Below are 15,401 nucleotides of genomic sequence, written 5' to 3' on the forward strand. Positions count from 1 at the left end.
AAACTGTCTTCAGTGGTGGGATAGAGGAGAATAGCCTTCCACAGGAGAATAGCTTTCCTCTTGATGGTTAGGAGTGGTGACAGCAATTCCACTAATGGGATTCCTGAGGGGGGGGGTCTCTGGCAGCTCCACATTGTTAATGTAGCCACTACTTCACTTTCTGAGATGTGTGGGTAAGCCAATTTGAAGACATTTATGAACTTTCTCTCCAAAGGTTTCCTCAAAATTTAGACAAGTCTCAGGTGATTTCAGAGCCCTGGAGCTCAAGGAGTCAAGGACTCTTACACTCTATCATACAAGACTGTGTTGCAAAAAAAGAGATTAAATTTCTCTTTTGTTTTATTTTATTTTTGACAGAAATACAGGTTTGAGGGCCATTTTCTGAAATGGGCATATTTTTCATTTATTGAAAATAGACTTTTTTCCTCACATACTATATCCTGATGACAGTTTCCCCTCCCTCTACTCTTCCTAGTTCCTCCCTACCTCCCCTTCCATCTACATCTACCTCTCTGTCTCTCATTAGAAAACACACAGGCACATGGGCCTGTGGCTCAGCAAGATGGGCAAGTGTTCCAGTCTCTGCACTACTGCGAAGCTCTGCAGTCACAGATGAGACCAGAAGTGGCATGATAAACAGCACAAGAAAGCCCACTGGACACAGACCTGAAGGCCAACCCTTATGGAGGTGCTTCTAGTTGCATCCATTTACCTGCAATTTCATAATGTCATTTTTAACTGCTGAGTAATAGTCCATTGTGTAAATGTAATATATCTTCTTTATCCATTCTTCTTTTAAGGTATCTAGGATGTTCCCAGTTTCTGGCTATTATGAATAGAGCAGCAATGAACATGGTTGGTTGAACAACTGTTTTTGTGATAGGATGAAGTGTCCTTTGGGCATATGCCTAAGAGTGATATAGCTGCATCTTGAGTAGATTGATTCCCAACTTTCTGAAGAACTGCCATATTAATTTCCACAGTGGCTGTACAAATTTGCATTCCTACCAGCAATAGATGAGTGTTCCCCTTGCTTCACATCTTTGGCAGAATAAGCTGTCACTTGTATTATTGGTCTTAGCCATTCTGGAAGATGTAAGATGGAATCTCAAAGTAGTTTTGATTTTCATTTCCTTGACGGCTATGCATGTTGAGTATTTCTTTAAGTTTTTATTGGTCATTTGAGATTCTTCTATTGAGAATTCTCTGTTTAGAACTGTACTCCATTTTAAAATTTTATTATTTGGTTTTTTGATATCTAGTTTCTTGAATTCTTTATATATTTTGGATATTAGTCCTTTACTGGATGTGGAATTGGTAAAAAAAAAAAACTTTTCTCATTTTGTAGGCTACCATTTTGTCCTAATGATGGTGTCCTTTGCCTCATAGAAATTTTCAGTTTCATGAGGTCTCATTTATTAATTGTTAATCTTAGTGTTTATGCTAATGGTCTTCTGTTCAGAAAGTCTTTTCCTGTGCCAATGAGTTCAAAGTGACTACCTACTTTTTCTTTTATTAGGTTCAGTGTATCATATTTTATGTTGAAGTCTTTGATCCATTTGGGCTTGAGTTTTGTGCACTTGAGTTTTGTGCAGGGTGATAAGTATGGATGTATTTGCATTTCTCTACATTTTGACTAGCACCATTTGTTGAAGATGCTGTCTTTTTTCCAATGTGTATTTCTGGCTTCTTTATCAAGAATCAGGTGTCCATAGGTGCATGGATTTATATCTGGGTCTTCAAATTAATTTCATTGATTGATGTCTCTGTTTTCATGCCAGTACCATGCTATTTTAATTATTATAGCTCTGTAGTGCAGTAGCACTTTTATATACAAATGACAAACAGACTGAGAAAAAATCAAGGAAACAACACCTTTTACAATAGTCACAAAAATATCTTAAGATAACTCTAAACAAATGAGTGAAAGACTTGTGTGATAAAAGCTTCCAGTCTTTAAAGAAAGAAATTTAAGAGGATATAAGAAGATGGAAAGATCTCCTATGCTTATGGATTACCAGGATTAGCATAGTAAAAAATGGCCATCCTACCAATCTACAGATTCAGTGCAATCTCCATCAAAATTTCAACCCAATTCTTTTTTTCACTTTTTAAAATTTATTTTTCTATTATCAACTTGATACAGTATAAATTCTTAACCTAATTGTGAAATATTTCATTGAGGCTTGCCCAGTAATTGAGTAAAACCAAAACTTATTATAAGCCACAGTCATCCTAGGGTCCCCCCTGCTATATAGCCTCCCTGGTTCTGTGGGTTGCAGTCTGATTGTTCTTTGCTTTATATCTAGAATCCACTTATGAGTGAGTACATACAATGTTTGTCCTTCTGGGTTTGGGTTACCTCACTCAGGATGATGTTTTCTAGTTCCATCCATTTGCCTGCAAATTTCATGCTTTCATTGTTTTTCTCTGCTGAGTAGTATTCCATTGTGTATATGTACCACATTTTCTTAATCCATTCTTCAGTTGATGGGCATCTAGGTTGTTTCCAAGCAATCTACAGATTCAATCCAATTCCCATCAAAATCCCAACAGAATTCTTCACAGACTTGGAAAGAGAAATACTCAACTTCATATGGAAAAACAAAAGACCCAGGATAGCTAAAAGAATCCTGTATAATAAAGCAACCTCTGGAGGCATCACCATCCCTGACATCAAACTCTACTATAGAGCTATAGTATTAAAAACAGCTTGGTACTGGTATAAAAACCGACATACAGACCAATGGAATCGAATTGAAGACCCTGACATTAATCCACACATATATGAAAACATGATTTTTGACAAAGAAGCCAAAACTATACAATGGAAAAAAGAAAGTATCTTCAACAAATGGTGCTGGCATAACTGGATGTCAATATGTGAAAGATTACAAATAGATCCATATCTGTCACCATGCACAAAACTCAAATCCAAGTGGATCAAAGACCTCAACATAAATCCAGTTACACTAAACTTAATAGAAGAAAAAGTAGGAAGTACTCTTGAACACATTGGCACAGGAGACTACTTCCTAAATATAACACGAGCAGCACAGACACTGAGCATAACAATTAATAAATGGGACCTCTTGAAACTGAGAAGCTTTTTGTAGGGCAAAAGACAAGGTCAATAAGACAAAAAGACAGCCTACAGAATGGGAAAAGACCTTCACCAACCCCACATCTGACAGAGGACTGATCTCCAAAGTATATAAAGAACTCAAGAAACTAGACATCAAAATACTGAACGATTCAATTAAAAAATGGGCTGAAGAGTTAAACAGAGAATTCTCAAAAGAAGAATCACAAATGGCTGAAAGGCATTTAAAGAAATGCTCAACATCCTTAATCATCAGAGAAATGCAAATCAAAATGACTCTGAGATACCACCTTACACCTGTCAGAATGGCTATGATCAAAAACACTAATAACAGTCAATGTTGGAGAGGATGCAGAGCAAAGGGAACACTCCTCCACTGTTGGTGGGAATACAAATTTGTACAACCACTGTGGAAATCAGTATGGTGGTTTCTCAGAAAATTGGGAATGGAACTACCTCAAGACCCAGCCATACCACTCTTGGGCATATACCCAAGGAATACTCAATCATACCACAAAGATACATGCTCAACTATGTTCATAGCAGCACTATTTGTAATAGTCAACCCAATTCTTTAGAGAACTTGAAAGGACAATTCTCAACCTCATATGGAACAACAAAAAATCTAGGACAGCTAAAACAATCCTGAACAATAAAAGATCTGCTGGAAGTCTCACCATTCCTGATTTCAATTTGTACTACAGAGTTTGGATCTCTAAGAACAATGCAAGGTATTCAATGATAACCTATTATTTACATTAGCAGAAATAATGGAAAGATTTTTTTTCTGAATTTAGGATGGATAGGACAACGAAAAATCCTTTAATACTGTAAGTAGTGATGATGTTTCCCCAATAGAAACTAATTTCTCAATATGTGTAGGGGTAAAAGGAGAGATAGGGTGGTACATAAGTTACTTAAGCATCTAGCAAACAGAGATAAGTCAAAATTAAATGCACAGTGCATTTATTGGTTTGGTTAATAAAATATGATACTAACTATTGGGAAGGGAAGTGATAATCAAGTGCCAAGCCCTGGGTTCTTTTGTCTTTGCAAAGGTAAATTGAATATTGTGGAGTGTTGCCATCAAGGAATACTAAATGCCATTTAAAATATGGTTAGAAAGCAATATGAACAGAAGCATCAGAGCACATCCCCAGACCCACATGTGATGATTATGTGGTGCCAGTTGAGTGAGAGTTTCTGCTGTTTGAGTGAGTGTCTATAGGTCATGTCTCTTATCTCCGATCTGATGATCAACTGATCACATCGTCTTTAAATTATCTGTCTTGGGGTTTCTACTATTGTGAAGAGACACCATGACCTCAGCAGCTCTTAACAGAAAAAGCATTTAATTGGGCTGGCTTACAGTTTAGAAGTTTAGTACATTGTCAACATGATAGCACACAGGCAGACATGGTGCTGTAGAAGGAGCCAAGAAGTCTACATCTGATCAGCAGGCAGCAGGAAGAGAGAATAACATTGGGCTTGGCTTGGGCTTCTGAAATCTCAAAGTCTGCCCCCAGCGACACACTTCTTCCAACAAGGGCACACCTCCTAATAGTGCCACTCCCTATGAGTCTATGGAGGCCGTTTTCATTCAAGCCACCACAGTACCATTTATACTGGAGTCCTGATATGAGAAAGATGTGCTAGGTAAAAGGTGATGGGGATTTTATTTTCAGAAATGTTATTCTTATTTGGAAGTATACTCTTTCCTTCCAGGCATTCTGAAGCAGAGGTGTAAGGAGCTGGGTGTAAATAGGAGTCCCCATTGAGTGATCAGCTGTGCAAATGTAAATATATTTCAACAGACTAAGTGATATCTGAATTCACAACTTTAAAACACCTCACGTTAATAGCAAATATAACCAAATCACTGTCTGAAATTTACATTAGAAATATACTTATTGGGCTTCAAATTTTGACTTTCTCAGTGTTCTGTTTTCAGAAGAGGAGAGGAAAGGGTGCTCACATAGGAAGAGCCATGTCCTCTAGAAGGAGCCCTGGCGCAGACAGATGGAGAGTATTGCATGAAATTATGAGGCTTAGAGATGAAATGTTAGAAGACAAATTTAGAACAAGGGAGGCATGAGAAACTGAAGTCAAACCTCACCTGTATCATCACATAAATGCCAATCTGGTTTTCACACAAATTCACATGGCTGGGTGAATGAACTTACTTTTCATTCTTTTTTCAGATCACAGATACTTCCAACTTAAGAAGTTATAAAAGGGCAGACAATGGAAAATAGGAAGAAAAACTGTAAAATAGTGAGTGACTATATAAGGTTGAATTAGTGAAAGGACAATATTTGACTTGTTGTATGTAATTCAGAACTAGATTAAAAATCTTATGAGGAAAATATCAGAGTTTCCATGTAATCAGTGAATATATTTATTTCACTGAAAAGAGATTTATTGACTAATGTATGATTTCTAAATTGCATATATTATGCCGTGAAGAAGTTTGTCTAAAGGATCTTGAACAGTTTTTTTGTTTTTGTTTCTTTGTCATAGAGAACACACTTAATTCTTGATAAATTGCTGCAGTGAGTAATTACTAGATAATTCTCAAAGGCACATGAAAGCAATTTTCACTAGGGCCAAACAAAGGTAATTATTTTGCATTCATTTACCTGACAAATAAAATGTGTGTTTTTCTACAGACTCATGGCTGTGGGGCCACACACTAGAGCATGGTCCACCTACCAGCAGCCACACTCTTAAAGAAAACTGACTCTCCCTCCCCTAGTGACCATGAACTGTCATGTTGGAATGTTGATTGGTGTGATCTTTTGCAGGAGTTATGGAACTCTGACTACTGTAAATTTGTGAGTTCAGTGGTTGTGTTATGTCCAGAAGACAGTATTTTCTCCCAGTTCTCACATCCCCCTGGCTCTTACAATCTCTCTTCCCCAACATCTGTGATGTTTCCCTGAGCCTTGGGAAGAGGAGTTGTGATATAGAAGTCAGAGGAGATCATTTGTCATAGAACGTTTCAAGAGTCCTTTCCCTCCCCTATGTTCTTTCTCCTGTATTATTTCTTTTCCTTTTTCATGCCAGGGATTAAACCAAGGGCCCTACACATGGTAAGTACATGCTTTACCCCTAAGCTATACCCCCAGTTGCAAAGCTTTTCTTGGTGTATTACTACATTATATTCATTATGGCCACAGTAGCTATACCTCCTACTACAATTTTTAAAACACAGTAAAGGAAAGTCTTTCCTACATGATACTCATGTCTCAGGCAGTGAACCACGGGGGTAGGTCTTCTCTTGTTTCAACATGATGTTCTGATTGGTGAGCTTGCATTGTTCAGTTTTGAGCACACCAATACATCTTAAAGGATGTTTAACAGGTGTTACTTGAGATGTGATGAATATGTGGATACTGCAATTCAAATAATGCAAATAGGATTTTGTTATTTACCACAGGGGCTTGGAGGATGCCTGTCCAACAGGAAAAATGCCTTCAGTTGAACAGATACTAAACAGAGAACACAAAGTGGAATTGTGGAGGAGGGAGAGCTCAGTTAAACTGGCGTAGTCATCATGTTCACTGCTCATCACCAGTGTGTTCTTAATGTCAGCTATGGGCTTATCCTTGAATCACCGGCTTTTTGTTTTCGTCTTGGTTATACATGTAAATATAACAAATATTTTATACTTTGTTTTTTTAAATGTCAATGAAAAATAACTAATTTAGGGCAATCTATAGAACCTGTGTATTGTCTATAGCTGCAAAGACCAAGAGTTGGCATCCCAACTGGAATGGTTTGTCATGAAATCAGTATTTGGACCCTCATCTATTCATAGTGAAATAAGGAAAAAACTCAACTATATTTTGATGGAAGCTAAGCATAAAATAATGTGGAGGTGCTATTAACTCTAGCTGTCTTAAAACATATAGCCAACATGTTTCTTCCATTTGTGTTTTCAAATGCAGGAAATATTTTTGAATATATATCCAAATGAGCGAGGAAAAAAGAATATTTGCATATTGATTAATTTTAAACCACAGTAAAAATTCCCTTAGAAATGAATTGCAATTATGGTAGATTAAGCATAATCATCCAAAATATCAGGAAGGTATCCAAGTGCTAGAAACTTATTTCAATAAAAATTCTTCGTGTACAGTGTGCAGCATCATAAAATTACTAAAATTAGTAAAATAAATAATAGCATAGGAACAGATAATGAATTATGTGCAAGTCTGTCAATGATCAACTTAATTCCAAAAGCACTTAAACATTATAGATCTGTTTGCACATAAAAACTATGTCAGTAAATTTGTCTTTGAATGATTGATTTGGAGTATAAGATATGGTATTTTGACTGGGTAAAGATTACATGAGGGATATAATCAAGAAATCATGTATTCCATAAGACAGTCATGGTAACATGTGAGGGACGGAAGAGATATGTAATGTGTAACAAAGGAGGGAAGTTTTTATTATTGTCAGAAATAAAAGACAGTTGGGAAGGAATCCAGTGTGTAGGGAGATGAATATAATCATTGGCGAGAGATTCAGGAAATATTCATTTAAGTTGTTTGATCTACTTTAGGCAAAATTCTGGGAGATTATTGCAGAGTTCATTGAACTCGAGCTACACAGACTAGATAATAATGATAGTAAAATCAACAAGTCTCCCAAGAAATAACTGAAGAGAGAAGAGTACAAGCTCTGAGCTCACAATCTTGGAAAATGCTCACTGCAACCCAGCAAGAGAATTTAAAGAAACTACTCCAAACATAGAGAGGAAAATTAGAATGGAAACTGAACACAAGAGGAACACTGGATACAGCTGAATTATCATTGTTTAAGAATAAAGGAATGCTAAACAAACATAGAACAAAAGTCTATGGATTTAATGATTACAAGTCATCATGAGTTTTGAATTTCTATAAGTTAGTGAGTAGAATGGTTCATGGCTTGTAAGTCAAATAATAGGGAGTGAATCTGAAAAGTGGATACCTGTCCTGAACTACAGCTAATTCTAGAATACATACTAGAATAACAAACATCTTTTTTCCTAATATAGATTTGCATATGCATATTTTCCATAATGATGGAGAAGTTTGAAGGTGATAGTGCCTACTCCAGAGCAAAGAAACCTCAAGTTGATTAAAGAGAATGAAGAGAAAAGATCCTGAAGGAGATGTAGAGCAGAAAATCAAGATGAGTTATCATAACTAATAGCTGGCACCTGCCTGTCTAGGAACTCTGTACACGCTCATCTCCCTATCTTAATTTCACCAGTGACCATTTCAGCCACCCAGATTATGTATGTATAGACTCCAAGGGCCTAAATATCTTGCTCCAGAGAGAAGTTGCAAGGGTGCAAATGATATGAGACTCATTAACATTGAGACATGGCAGTAGTGGAACTGGAAGTAGACAAAAGGAGCACGTGGGTGAAATGCTTGCCCAGTCTCCAGGCAGCAGGCCGGTGCGGCAGGCACTATTCACTGGCAGGCACTATTCACTAGCCAATGTTCCATTTTGGTTCTGTGTCTTTTCCTCCATTTGCTCAGTAGTATTTACCCTGAAATTCCAGCTTCTGGCAGAAGTAGTACTGGGTGTATCTGTAAGATTAACAGAAAAAAGGGTCCCATCCAACCCAGATTTACTACATCATCAACACTCACCTGTTGGTGTATTTTTTCTTAATGAACTGATTTTTGGGATTTTTAGAAATCAAATTCTAAACTGAATGTCTTTTAAAACTGCAGTTAGATATTTTCTCAGGCTGCTTGTGATTTTACAAAAGCAACATGGTAGGTGCAGGTAGAAGGAACAGGACTGAGCAGCCAAGGAGAAAGTGTTGAAAGTGGGTCAGGTTGTGAGGAGGACATTAGAGAGGAGTTGAAAAGCATGTGATTGTCTGGACCATGTATGATAGATGGTTACTCTCTTTGTCCTTTGTCTGGTAAGAGAGTTGAAGCAGTGGCAACTTTGCTCTCACAGCTCAGAGATCTTCCTTTGATCAACATTCTCTTTTTCTGTCCTCAGGCTCTCCACCTCTACGCTGATAAAGGGAAGATCAGTGAATAAGCAGACATGCAGCAATATTGAGCCAACTGAAAAAGTGAAACCTAACAAGTTTCTGGTCAGCATTCATATTATGACATAGTGGGTCTATTGAAAAGGTGCTTGCACAGTGAAAGTAACATGGGAATCTCTATCCAACTACACACTCACCAAAATCCACACTTTATTTTGGTCTGGAAGGCAAAGACTTAAATGTTTGCTTTTTAAAAATTACATCATCTAAGCATCTACATTGTTGCTTTCTTGCACGCCAGATCCAAAATATACAGTATTTGTTTTTATAAAAATTTATTTTGTTTATGTGTGTGAGTGTTTTGGAGATACAAGTACGTAGGAACAGCATAAGACTGTCATGTCTGGTGTCTGCAAATGTTAGAAGGAATTGGAGCCCTGGATCAGGAATTACAGATGGTTGTGAGCTACCATGTAGGTGCTGGAAGCCAAACCCTGCTCCTTTGCAAGAGCAACAAATGCTGACCCATCTCTTGAGCCCCACCCAGGGTAAATTCTCAAGAACAACAAATTGAAAGAGTGAAAAAATATATTCTCTTCCCAAGTTAACTAAAAGTTGAAAAGATCAAATTCTTTCAAAAAAGAACATTGATGACATGTGGGTATATTACATAAGTTAATCAATAGTATAATTTTTCCATGTTGATGAACATCTGTTTGGCTTTCACTGCAGATTGACATTTTTGATGGGAACAGACAACCAGACATGGGTGTATGAATTCATCCTCCTTGGCCTGTCCAGAGACCGGGGCACTCAAGTCTCCCTCTTCGTCCTGTTCTTGCTGATGTACCTGGTGACAGTGCTGGGGAACTTCCTCATCATTCTTCTGATCAGACTGGACAGCCGACTCCACACTCCCATGTATTTCTTTCTCACCAACCTGTCACTTGTGGATGTGTCTTATGCCACAAGCATAGTCCCCCAGCTGCTGGCTCATTTTCTTGCCACACACAAAGCAATTCCAGTTCTGAGCTGTGCAGCCCAGTTATTTTTCTCTCTGGGCTTAGGAGGGATTGAGTTTGTTCTACTGGCAATGATGGCCTACGACCGCTATGTGGCAGTGTGCAATCCACTGAGATACTCTGCCATCATGCATACAGGACTATGCAGTAGGATGGCTATTGTATCTTGGGTCAGTGGCTCCATTAATTCAGCCATGCAGACTGCTATCACCTTCCAACTGCCCATGTGCACCAATGTGTACATCGATCACATATCCTGTGAGCTTCTTGCTGTGGTGAGGCTGGCCTGTGTGGATACCTCTAGCAATGAAATTGCTATTATGGTTTCCAGCATCATCCTTCTGATGACCCCATTCTGCCTGGTTCTCTTGTCCTACATCCAGATCATCTCCACTATCCTGAAGATCCAGTCGAAAGAGGGAAGAAGGAAAGCCTTCCACACTTGTGCCTCCCACCTCACTGTGGTTGCCCTCTGCTATGGCATGGCCATTTTCACCTACATCCAGCCCCAGTCCAGCCCCTCTGTCCTTCAGGAGAAGTTGATTTCTCTGTTCTATGCAATTTTGACACCCATGCTGAACCCCATGATTTACAGTCTAAGGAATAAGGAAGTAAAGGGGGCTTGGCAGAAACTATTAGGACAGTTCTCTGGGTTCACATCAAAACTGAAAACCTGAGGAATCATAAGCATCACTGGCAAAAAGGCCTTTGCCTCTGTGTTCTGCTCCCAGTTACTATATGACAGTCATTGCCATGGAGACAGAGGTGGATCTGATGCATCATGACTGGTGATGTTATGCAGGAGGCTGAGTGACTGTGCTGGGGCGTGGGATGTGGGTGTTTTTTATGTCACAGCAGAGTGTACAGTGGAGCTAAGCACTGTTGTCACTGAGATTACATCATTACTCAATCTCAATTTTTATCATATAACAATTAAAAAAAGAAAAAAATTAACCTTTTCAATTTGTTTGAAGTCGTAAATTTTTTCTTGAAATCTACCTTGCCCACAAGGTATCCTGTACATGTGGGTATATCAGTGCCTTTCAGAAAAGATCATGGTGTTTTCAGGGAGCCAGAAATGCATTTTCATGTCTGTAGACCCAAATGATGCATGTTCTATGTAATCAGAGGTAGCTGAATGAGTCAACATTTGAAAGAAAGTGTTGTTAAAGCTTTTAAGATGTTTCTGTGTACAACCACCTACATGCAACACCAATGGCTTTCTGTTAATGCAATCCACTGCAGAAAGATAAAATGAGGCTCTTACTTCACCCTTAAAGGGAATTAACCAAAGGCTTTCATATACAAGGCTATACTTGACCAAGAAAATGTTAAGATATTAGTAGACCACATTCAAAAGAGACTTTATTGCATATATAAAGGTGTCAATACAGAATATTGAATTGGACTAATCTCTAAGAAATTGACAAGTCCTTTCTCTAAATTGTAGAAGCATAAACATAAATTATGACATAAATGTATATCAATGACAATATCTGAAAAAAGAATTCTGCCTTTGCAATATTCAAAGAAAGAATATCTACATAATACCTGCATTTCACCATTACAGAGGAAGATACAGGAAGATGCTGTGTCCTCCCAGATGTGGCTGTTCCCTTTGGCACATGTTTGTAACTTTTCTTGGCCATTCCATCACATCTTTACCCATAAACAGCCTCCCTCCATTTTCATTGAGGGCTTTATGTGAAGGTGTTTTCAACTTGTATTTCTTAGGAAGCAGAAATGCTGAGGACATTGGTTACAGAGTGACGGATTAGTACAGTCACGTTTGAGCTGTTATATTTATATAATTTTCTTTTTATTTTAAATGGTTTTTAAGACTAGATTTTCTCAATGGATTAAACCTTGGCTAAGGTAACTTTCTTGAGATGACAGCAATTAGGTGTGTGTAAAAGGCATTCTGAGTATAAGGTGAGAAAGTATTGTTGTTTCAGTGAAAAGATGGGACAGTGTTTTGTTTTTGTTTTTGTTAGTTTGTTTTGTTTTTTGAGACAGGGTTTCTCTGTGTAGCTTTGAAGCCTATCCTGAAACTCTTTCTGTAGACCAGGCTGGCCTTGAACTCACAGGGATCCACCCACCTCTGCCTCTCCAGTGCTGGGATTAAAGGTATGTGCCACCACTGCCCGGCTTAAGACAGTGTTTTAATAAAGTCATCAAATACAATTTTTTTAAAAAGTTGGACACTTTAAAATAAAAGTTTATCTAATGATTACTAACCATAAACTGTCACTTGGGTTTGTCTTTTAAAAAACACAATGTACATAAAAATTATTGTTCAAACAAAAATCTCAATAAGACACAGGTAGGGCAATAGCTTTCTAATTCTCTGAAAATCCTTTAAATTGTATTCTTCCTCCAAGTTCCCTTTTCTTAGCACCGGAATTATTTGTTCAATAGCACTCTACTGTTTCTTTCAGTTGGATTTCCTGTACAGCGTGTTTTTTTAATGGCATTCTGAGGGCGTACATTTTAAAAACACTCTTCAGACTATACATCACCTGTTATACTTAGAAGCTTTATTGAACTCTGGAAATAATACTGTGAACCATGAGGCTTGCAGCCTGGAAACCTGCCTAGGGGCTTCAAGGCAATGAAAAACAGAATTGACCCACAGACTCGTGTACAGGAAAGCTGAGATCAGGTTGGGGTCTGCTACCACCTAAAACCTGGAACCTCAGCATGTTTATTAAGTAAAACACAGGGGTAGGGGTGTGCTGCTCTCCAGAGGAGGTCTCTGTAGGTTAGCAGTCTCAATCTATGAACATGGGGCAGGGGAAGCTGTCATTGCCAGTTCATATACACACTGATCAATTTGTCCATAAACACTCATTCTCTAACACAAGAGCTTTGCCATTCCGCTTGAGCCTGGCTCATGTGGGGAAATGGTTTTGATGATTTACACGGGTCCAAGGCCTTTATCTCATTGACATGACTATACTCTTGGTAATAATACACATTCACTAAGAATTTCACCCATTCAAGATATCCTCTGCTCCATACAAAGTAGAAACTCTTGGATGGTAACAATCCTCTTTCAAGAGACACGCAGTGTTTTATTTCCTTCTTCTAAACACTACTACAGTTATTACATTGCTTAGCCTGTGGAATTTTTTTTAACTAATTTATTTTTTGAGAATTTGATATCCACTTGGACAGCCATTGGGGTCCACCTCTGAAATAAGCTAAGTCTCCCTCTTCTGGCATTCCCCAGTTGTCAATATCTCCTGAGCTGCGGATGGGATTTGGTGTGCCCCTTTCAGATGTGCTAGAACTTTGGGCTGCTTGGTCTTGTTCACAGTGTCACAGTGCCTGTGAATTCTTACGTACAACATCTCTGTTGTGACCAGAGTTAATGTTTCCTAGACTTCATCCACTGTCTTTGGCTCTTGCAATCATTCTTGCTCCTTTTCTGAGAAGATCCCTGAGCTCCGGGGTGGGGATTAGTATGAATGACCCACTTAGGGCTGAGCACTCACCCTGCCGTCTTTTATTCTCTGCACTTTTACAAGTTGTGAGTTTCTATGTTGATAATCATCTATTGCAGAAAGATGTTTCTTTGATGAAGATGAAGTGCTGTACCAATTTATGGTTGTAAAGATAAATATTTAGTGTATAGTTTAATACTATATCCATTCTACTGAATAAGTGTAGTAAGTTCTCCCCTAGGACCTATGATTTAACCAGACATGAGTTATTGGCCCATTTAACAGTGTCAGACGTGAGTTACATGGTGTGAAATGGGCCGTAAATCTAATTGGAAAGTGATTGGTTATTCCCAAAACATTTGTATCACTATTACACCACAATCAATTAACCTATGGATTTCTAATACAAACTAGTAGCTGCTAACATATTGGGCTGAACAATGCTTTGTTGTTGTAGCTAACCTGTGCATTGCAGAATATTCAGCAACATTTCTGACTTCTCTTCTCTAGACAGCAGTAGAATCTCCTTCCCACCAGACATTGTGAAAACGATAGATAAGGGGAACTTCTGACAAAGCTTCAATAATTTGTTAGGATGCAAGGTGAGAAACCATGACCTGTTTTTCTCTGTCTTTTAAAAACATAGCAACTACCTCCTCAGCATTATTTCACCTTCCTGTTGTGCAGGTGATGCAGGGAATGGTGAAACAAATTTTTGCTTTTCTCATTTCTCCATAATTTGATACAATATATCAAATGAAGTCTGGTTTTAATGTCTTTGTGAGCTCATTTGTGTAAACTGATCTAACACATCTTAAGATATGTCAATTATTATCCTTATAGATTTTCAAAATATCTCATATTTTGTGAATACCCTCTATTTTAGTTCCTTATTGCTTCTCTAAGTTTCTTACATACTGCTGTAAGAATGTACCACAACATTTAGGATTTAAAACAGTATAAAATAATGAACTCACAGTTTTGGAGGTCAGAGCCCATAATAGATTCCACTAGGGTAAACTTCAGATGTACAAAGAGCTGCATTTCTTGTTGGAGGCTCTGGGGAAGTGTGTGCTTTCTTGATTTCCCTTGCACACTGAATACCACCTATTGCACAAAGGATGCTTCTCTGATGAAGCAGCTCCTGGGTCAGCACTATGGCAAATCTTCTTGAGGCTGAGGCCCTCATCAGTCATCATCTTTTTTTTAAGGTGATTAGAAGAACCTTGGTGTCTATAATGGTCCCATTCAGATTATCCTGGGTAATCTCCCCAGTTTAAAATCCTTCATTTAAATGCATCTCCTAGTTCCTTCTACCAGGTAAAGTTGTACGCTCACAGGTTCTGAGAGAACCCATTCCCACAGTAAAACAGGAAATGCCACCTACAGGACCACCATAATGTATGATGGTAGAAAGGATCAAGAATGGTATTGAAGATTACTAGGATCACATGCGAACACAAAGGGAAATGAAAACAAAATGTCATCACTAACTTATGTAAGCCATGTGATCGGTTAAGCAATGAGCTTCCTAAACATGTGGATTCTTTCAGTGTGGATTTCGTCTTGACATTCACAGTGAATACACAGGAATACACAGGAATTTGATTTTCCCTAATCCTTTATATGATTATTTCTGTAACCATTATCCAATATCCCAATACTTCTTTAGAAAGGACCTTTGAATCAGTATTTCCTGGCTATAGGCCTGCATCCTAGGGAAAGTTATAATGAAACCCTCTCCATACAAGCTCTCATCATTCAGGGTTGCGCCCTCTCAGTTATGGAGTCATAGATACTTGCCAGAAGGCAGTACTGTG

General features: G+C 38.2%; 1 protein-coding gene across 1 annotated transcript; it reads left to right on the forward strand.

The window, feature by feature from the left end:
- The first annotated feature begins 9,858 nt into the window (after nt 1–9,858).
- Nucleotides 9,859–10,812, forward strand: LOC131905787 (olfactory receptor-like protein OLF3). The gene has a single exon (XM_059256600.1). The coding sequence runs from the start codon at nt 9,859–9,861 to the stop codon at nt 10,810–10,812; it is 954 nt and encodes a 317-aa protein (XP_059112583.1).
- Nucleotides 10,813–15,401: the final 4,589 nt, after the last annotated feature.

This window comes from Peromyscus eremicus, chromosome 3 (assembly GCF_949786415.1).
Source record: "Peromyscus eremicus chromosome 3, PerEre_H2_v1, whole genome shotgun sequence".
NCBI lineage: Eukaryota > Metazoa > Chordata > Mammalia > Rodentia > Cricetidae > Peromyscus > Peromyscus eremicus.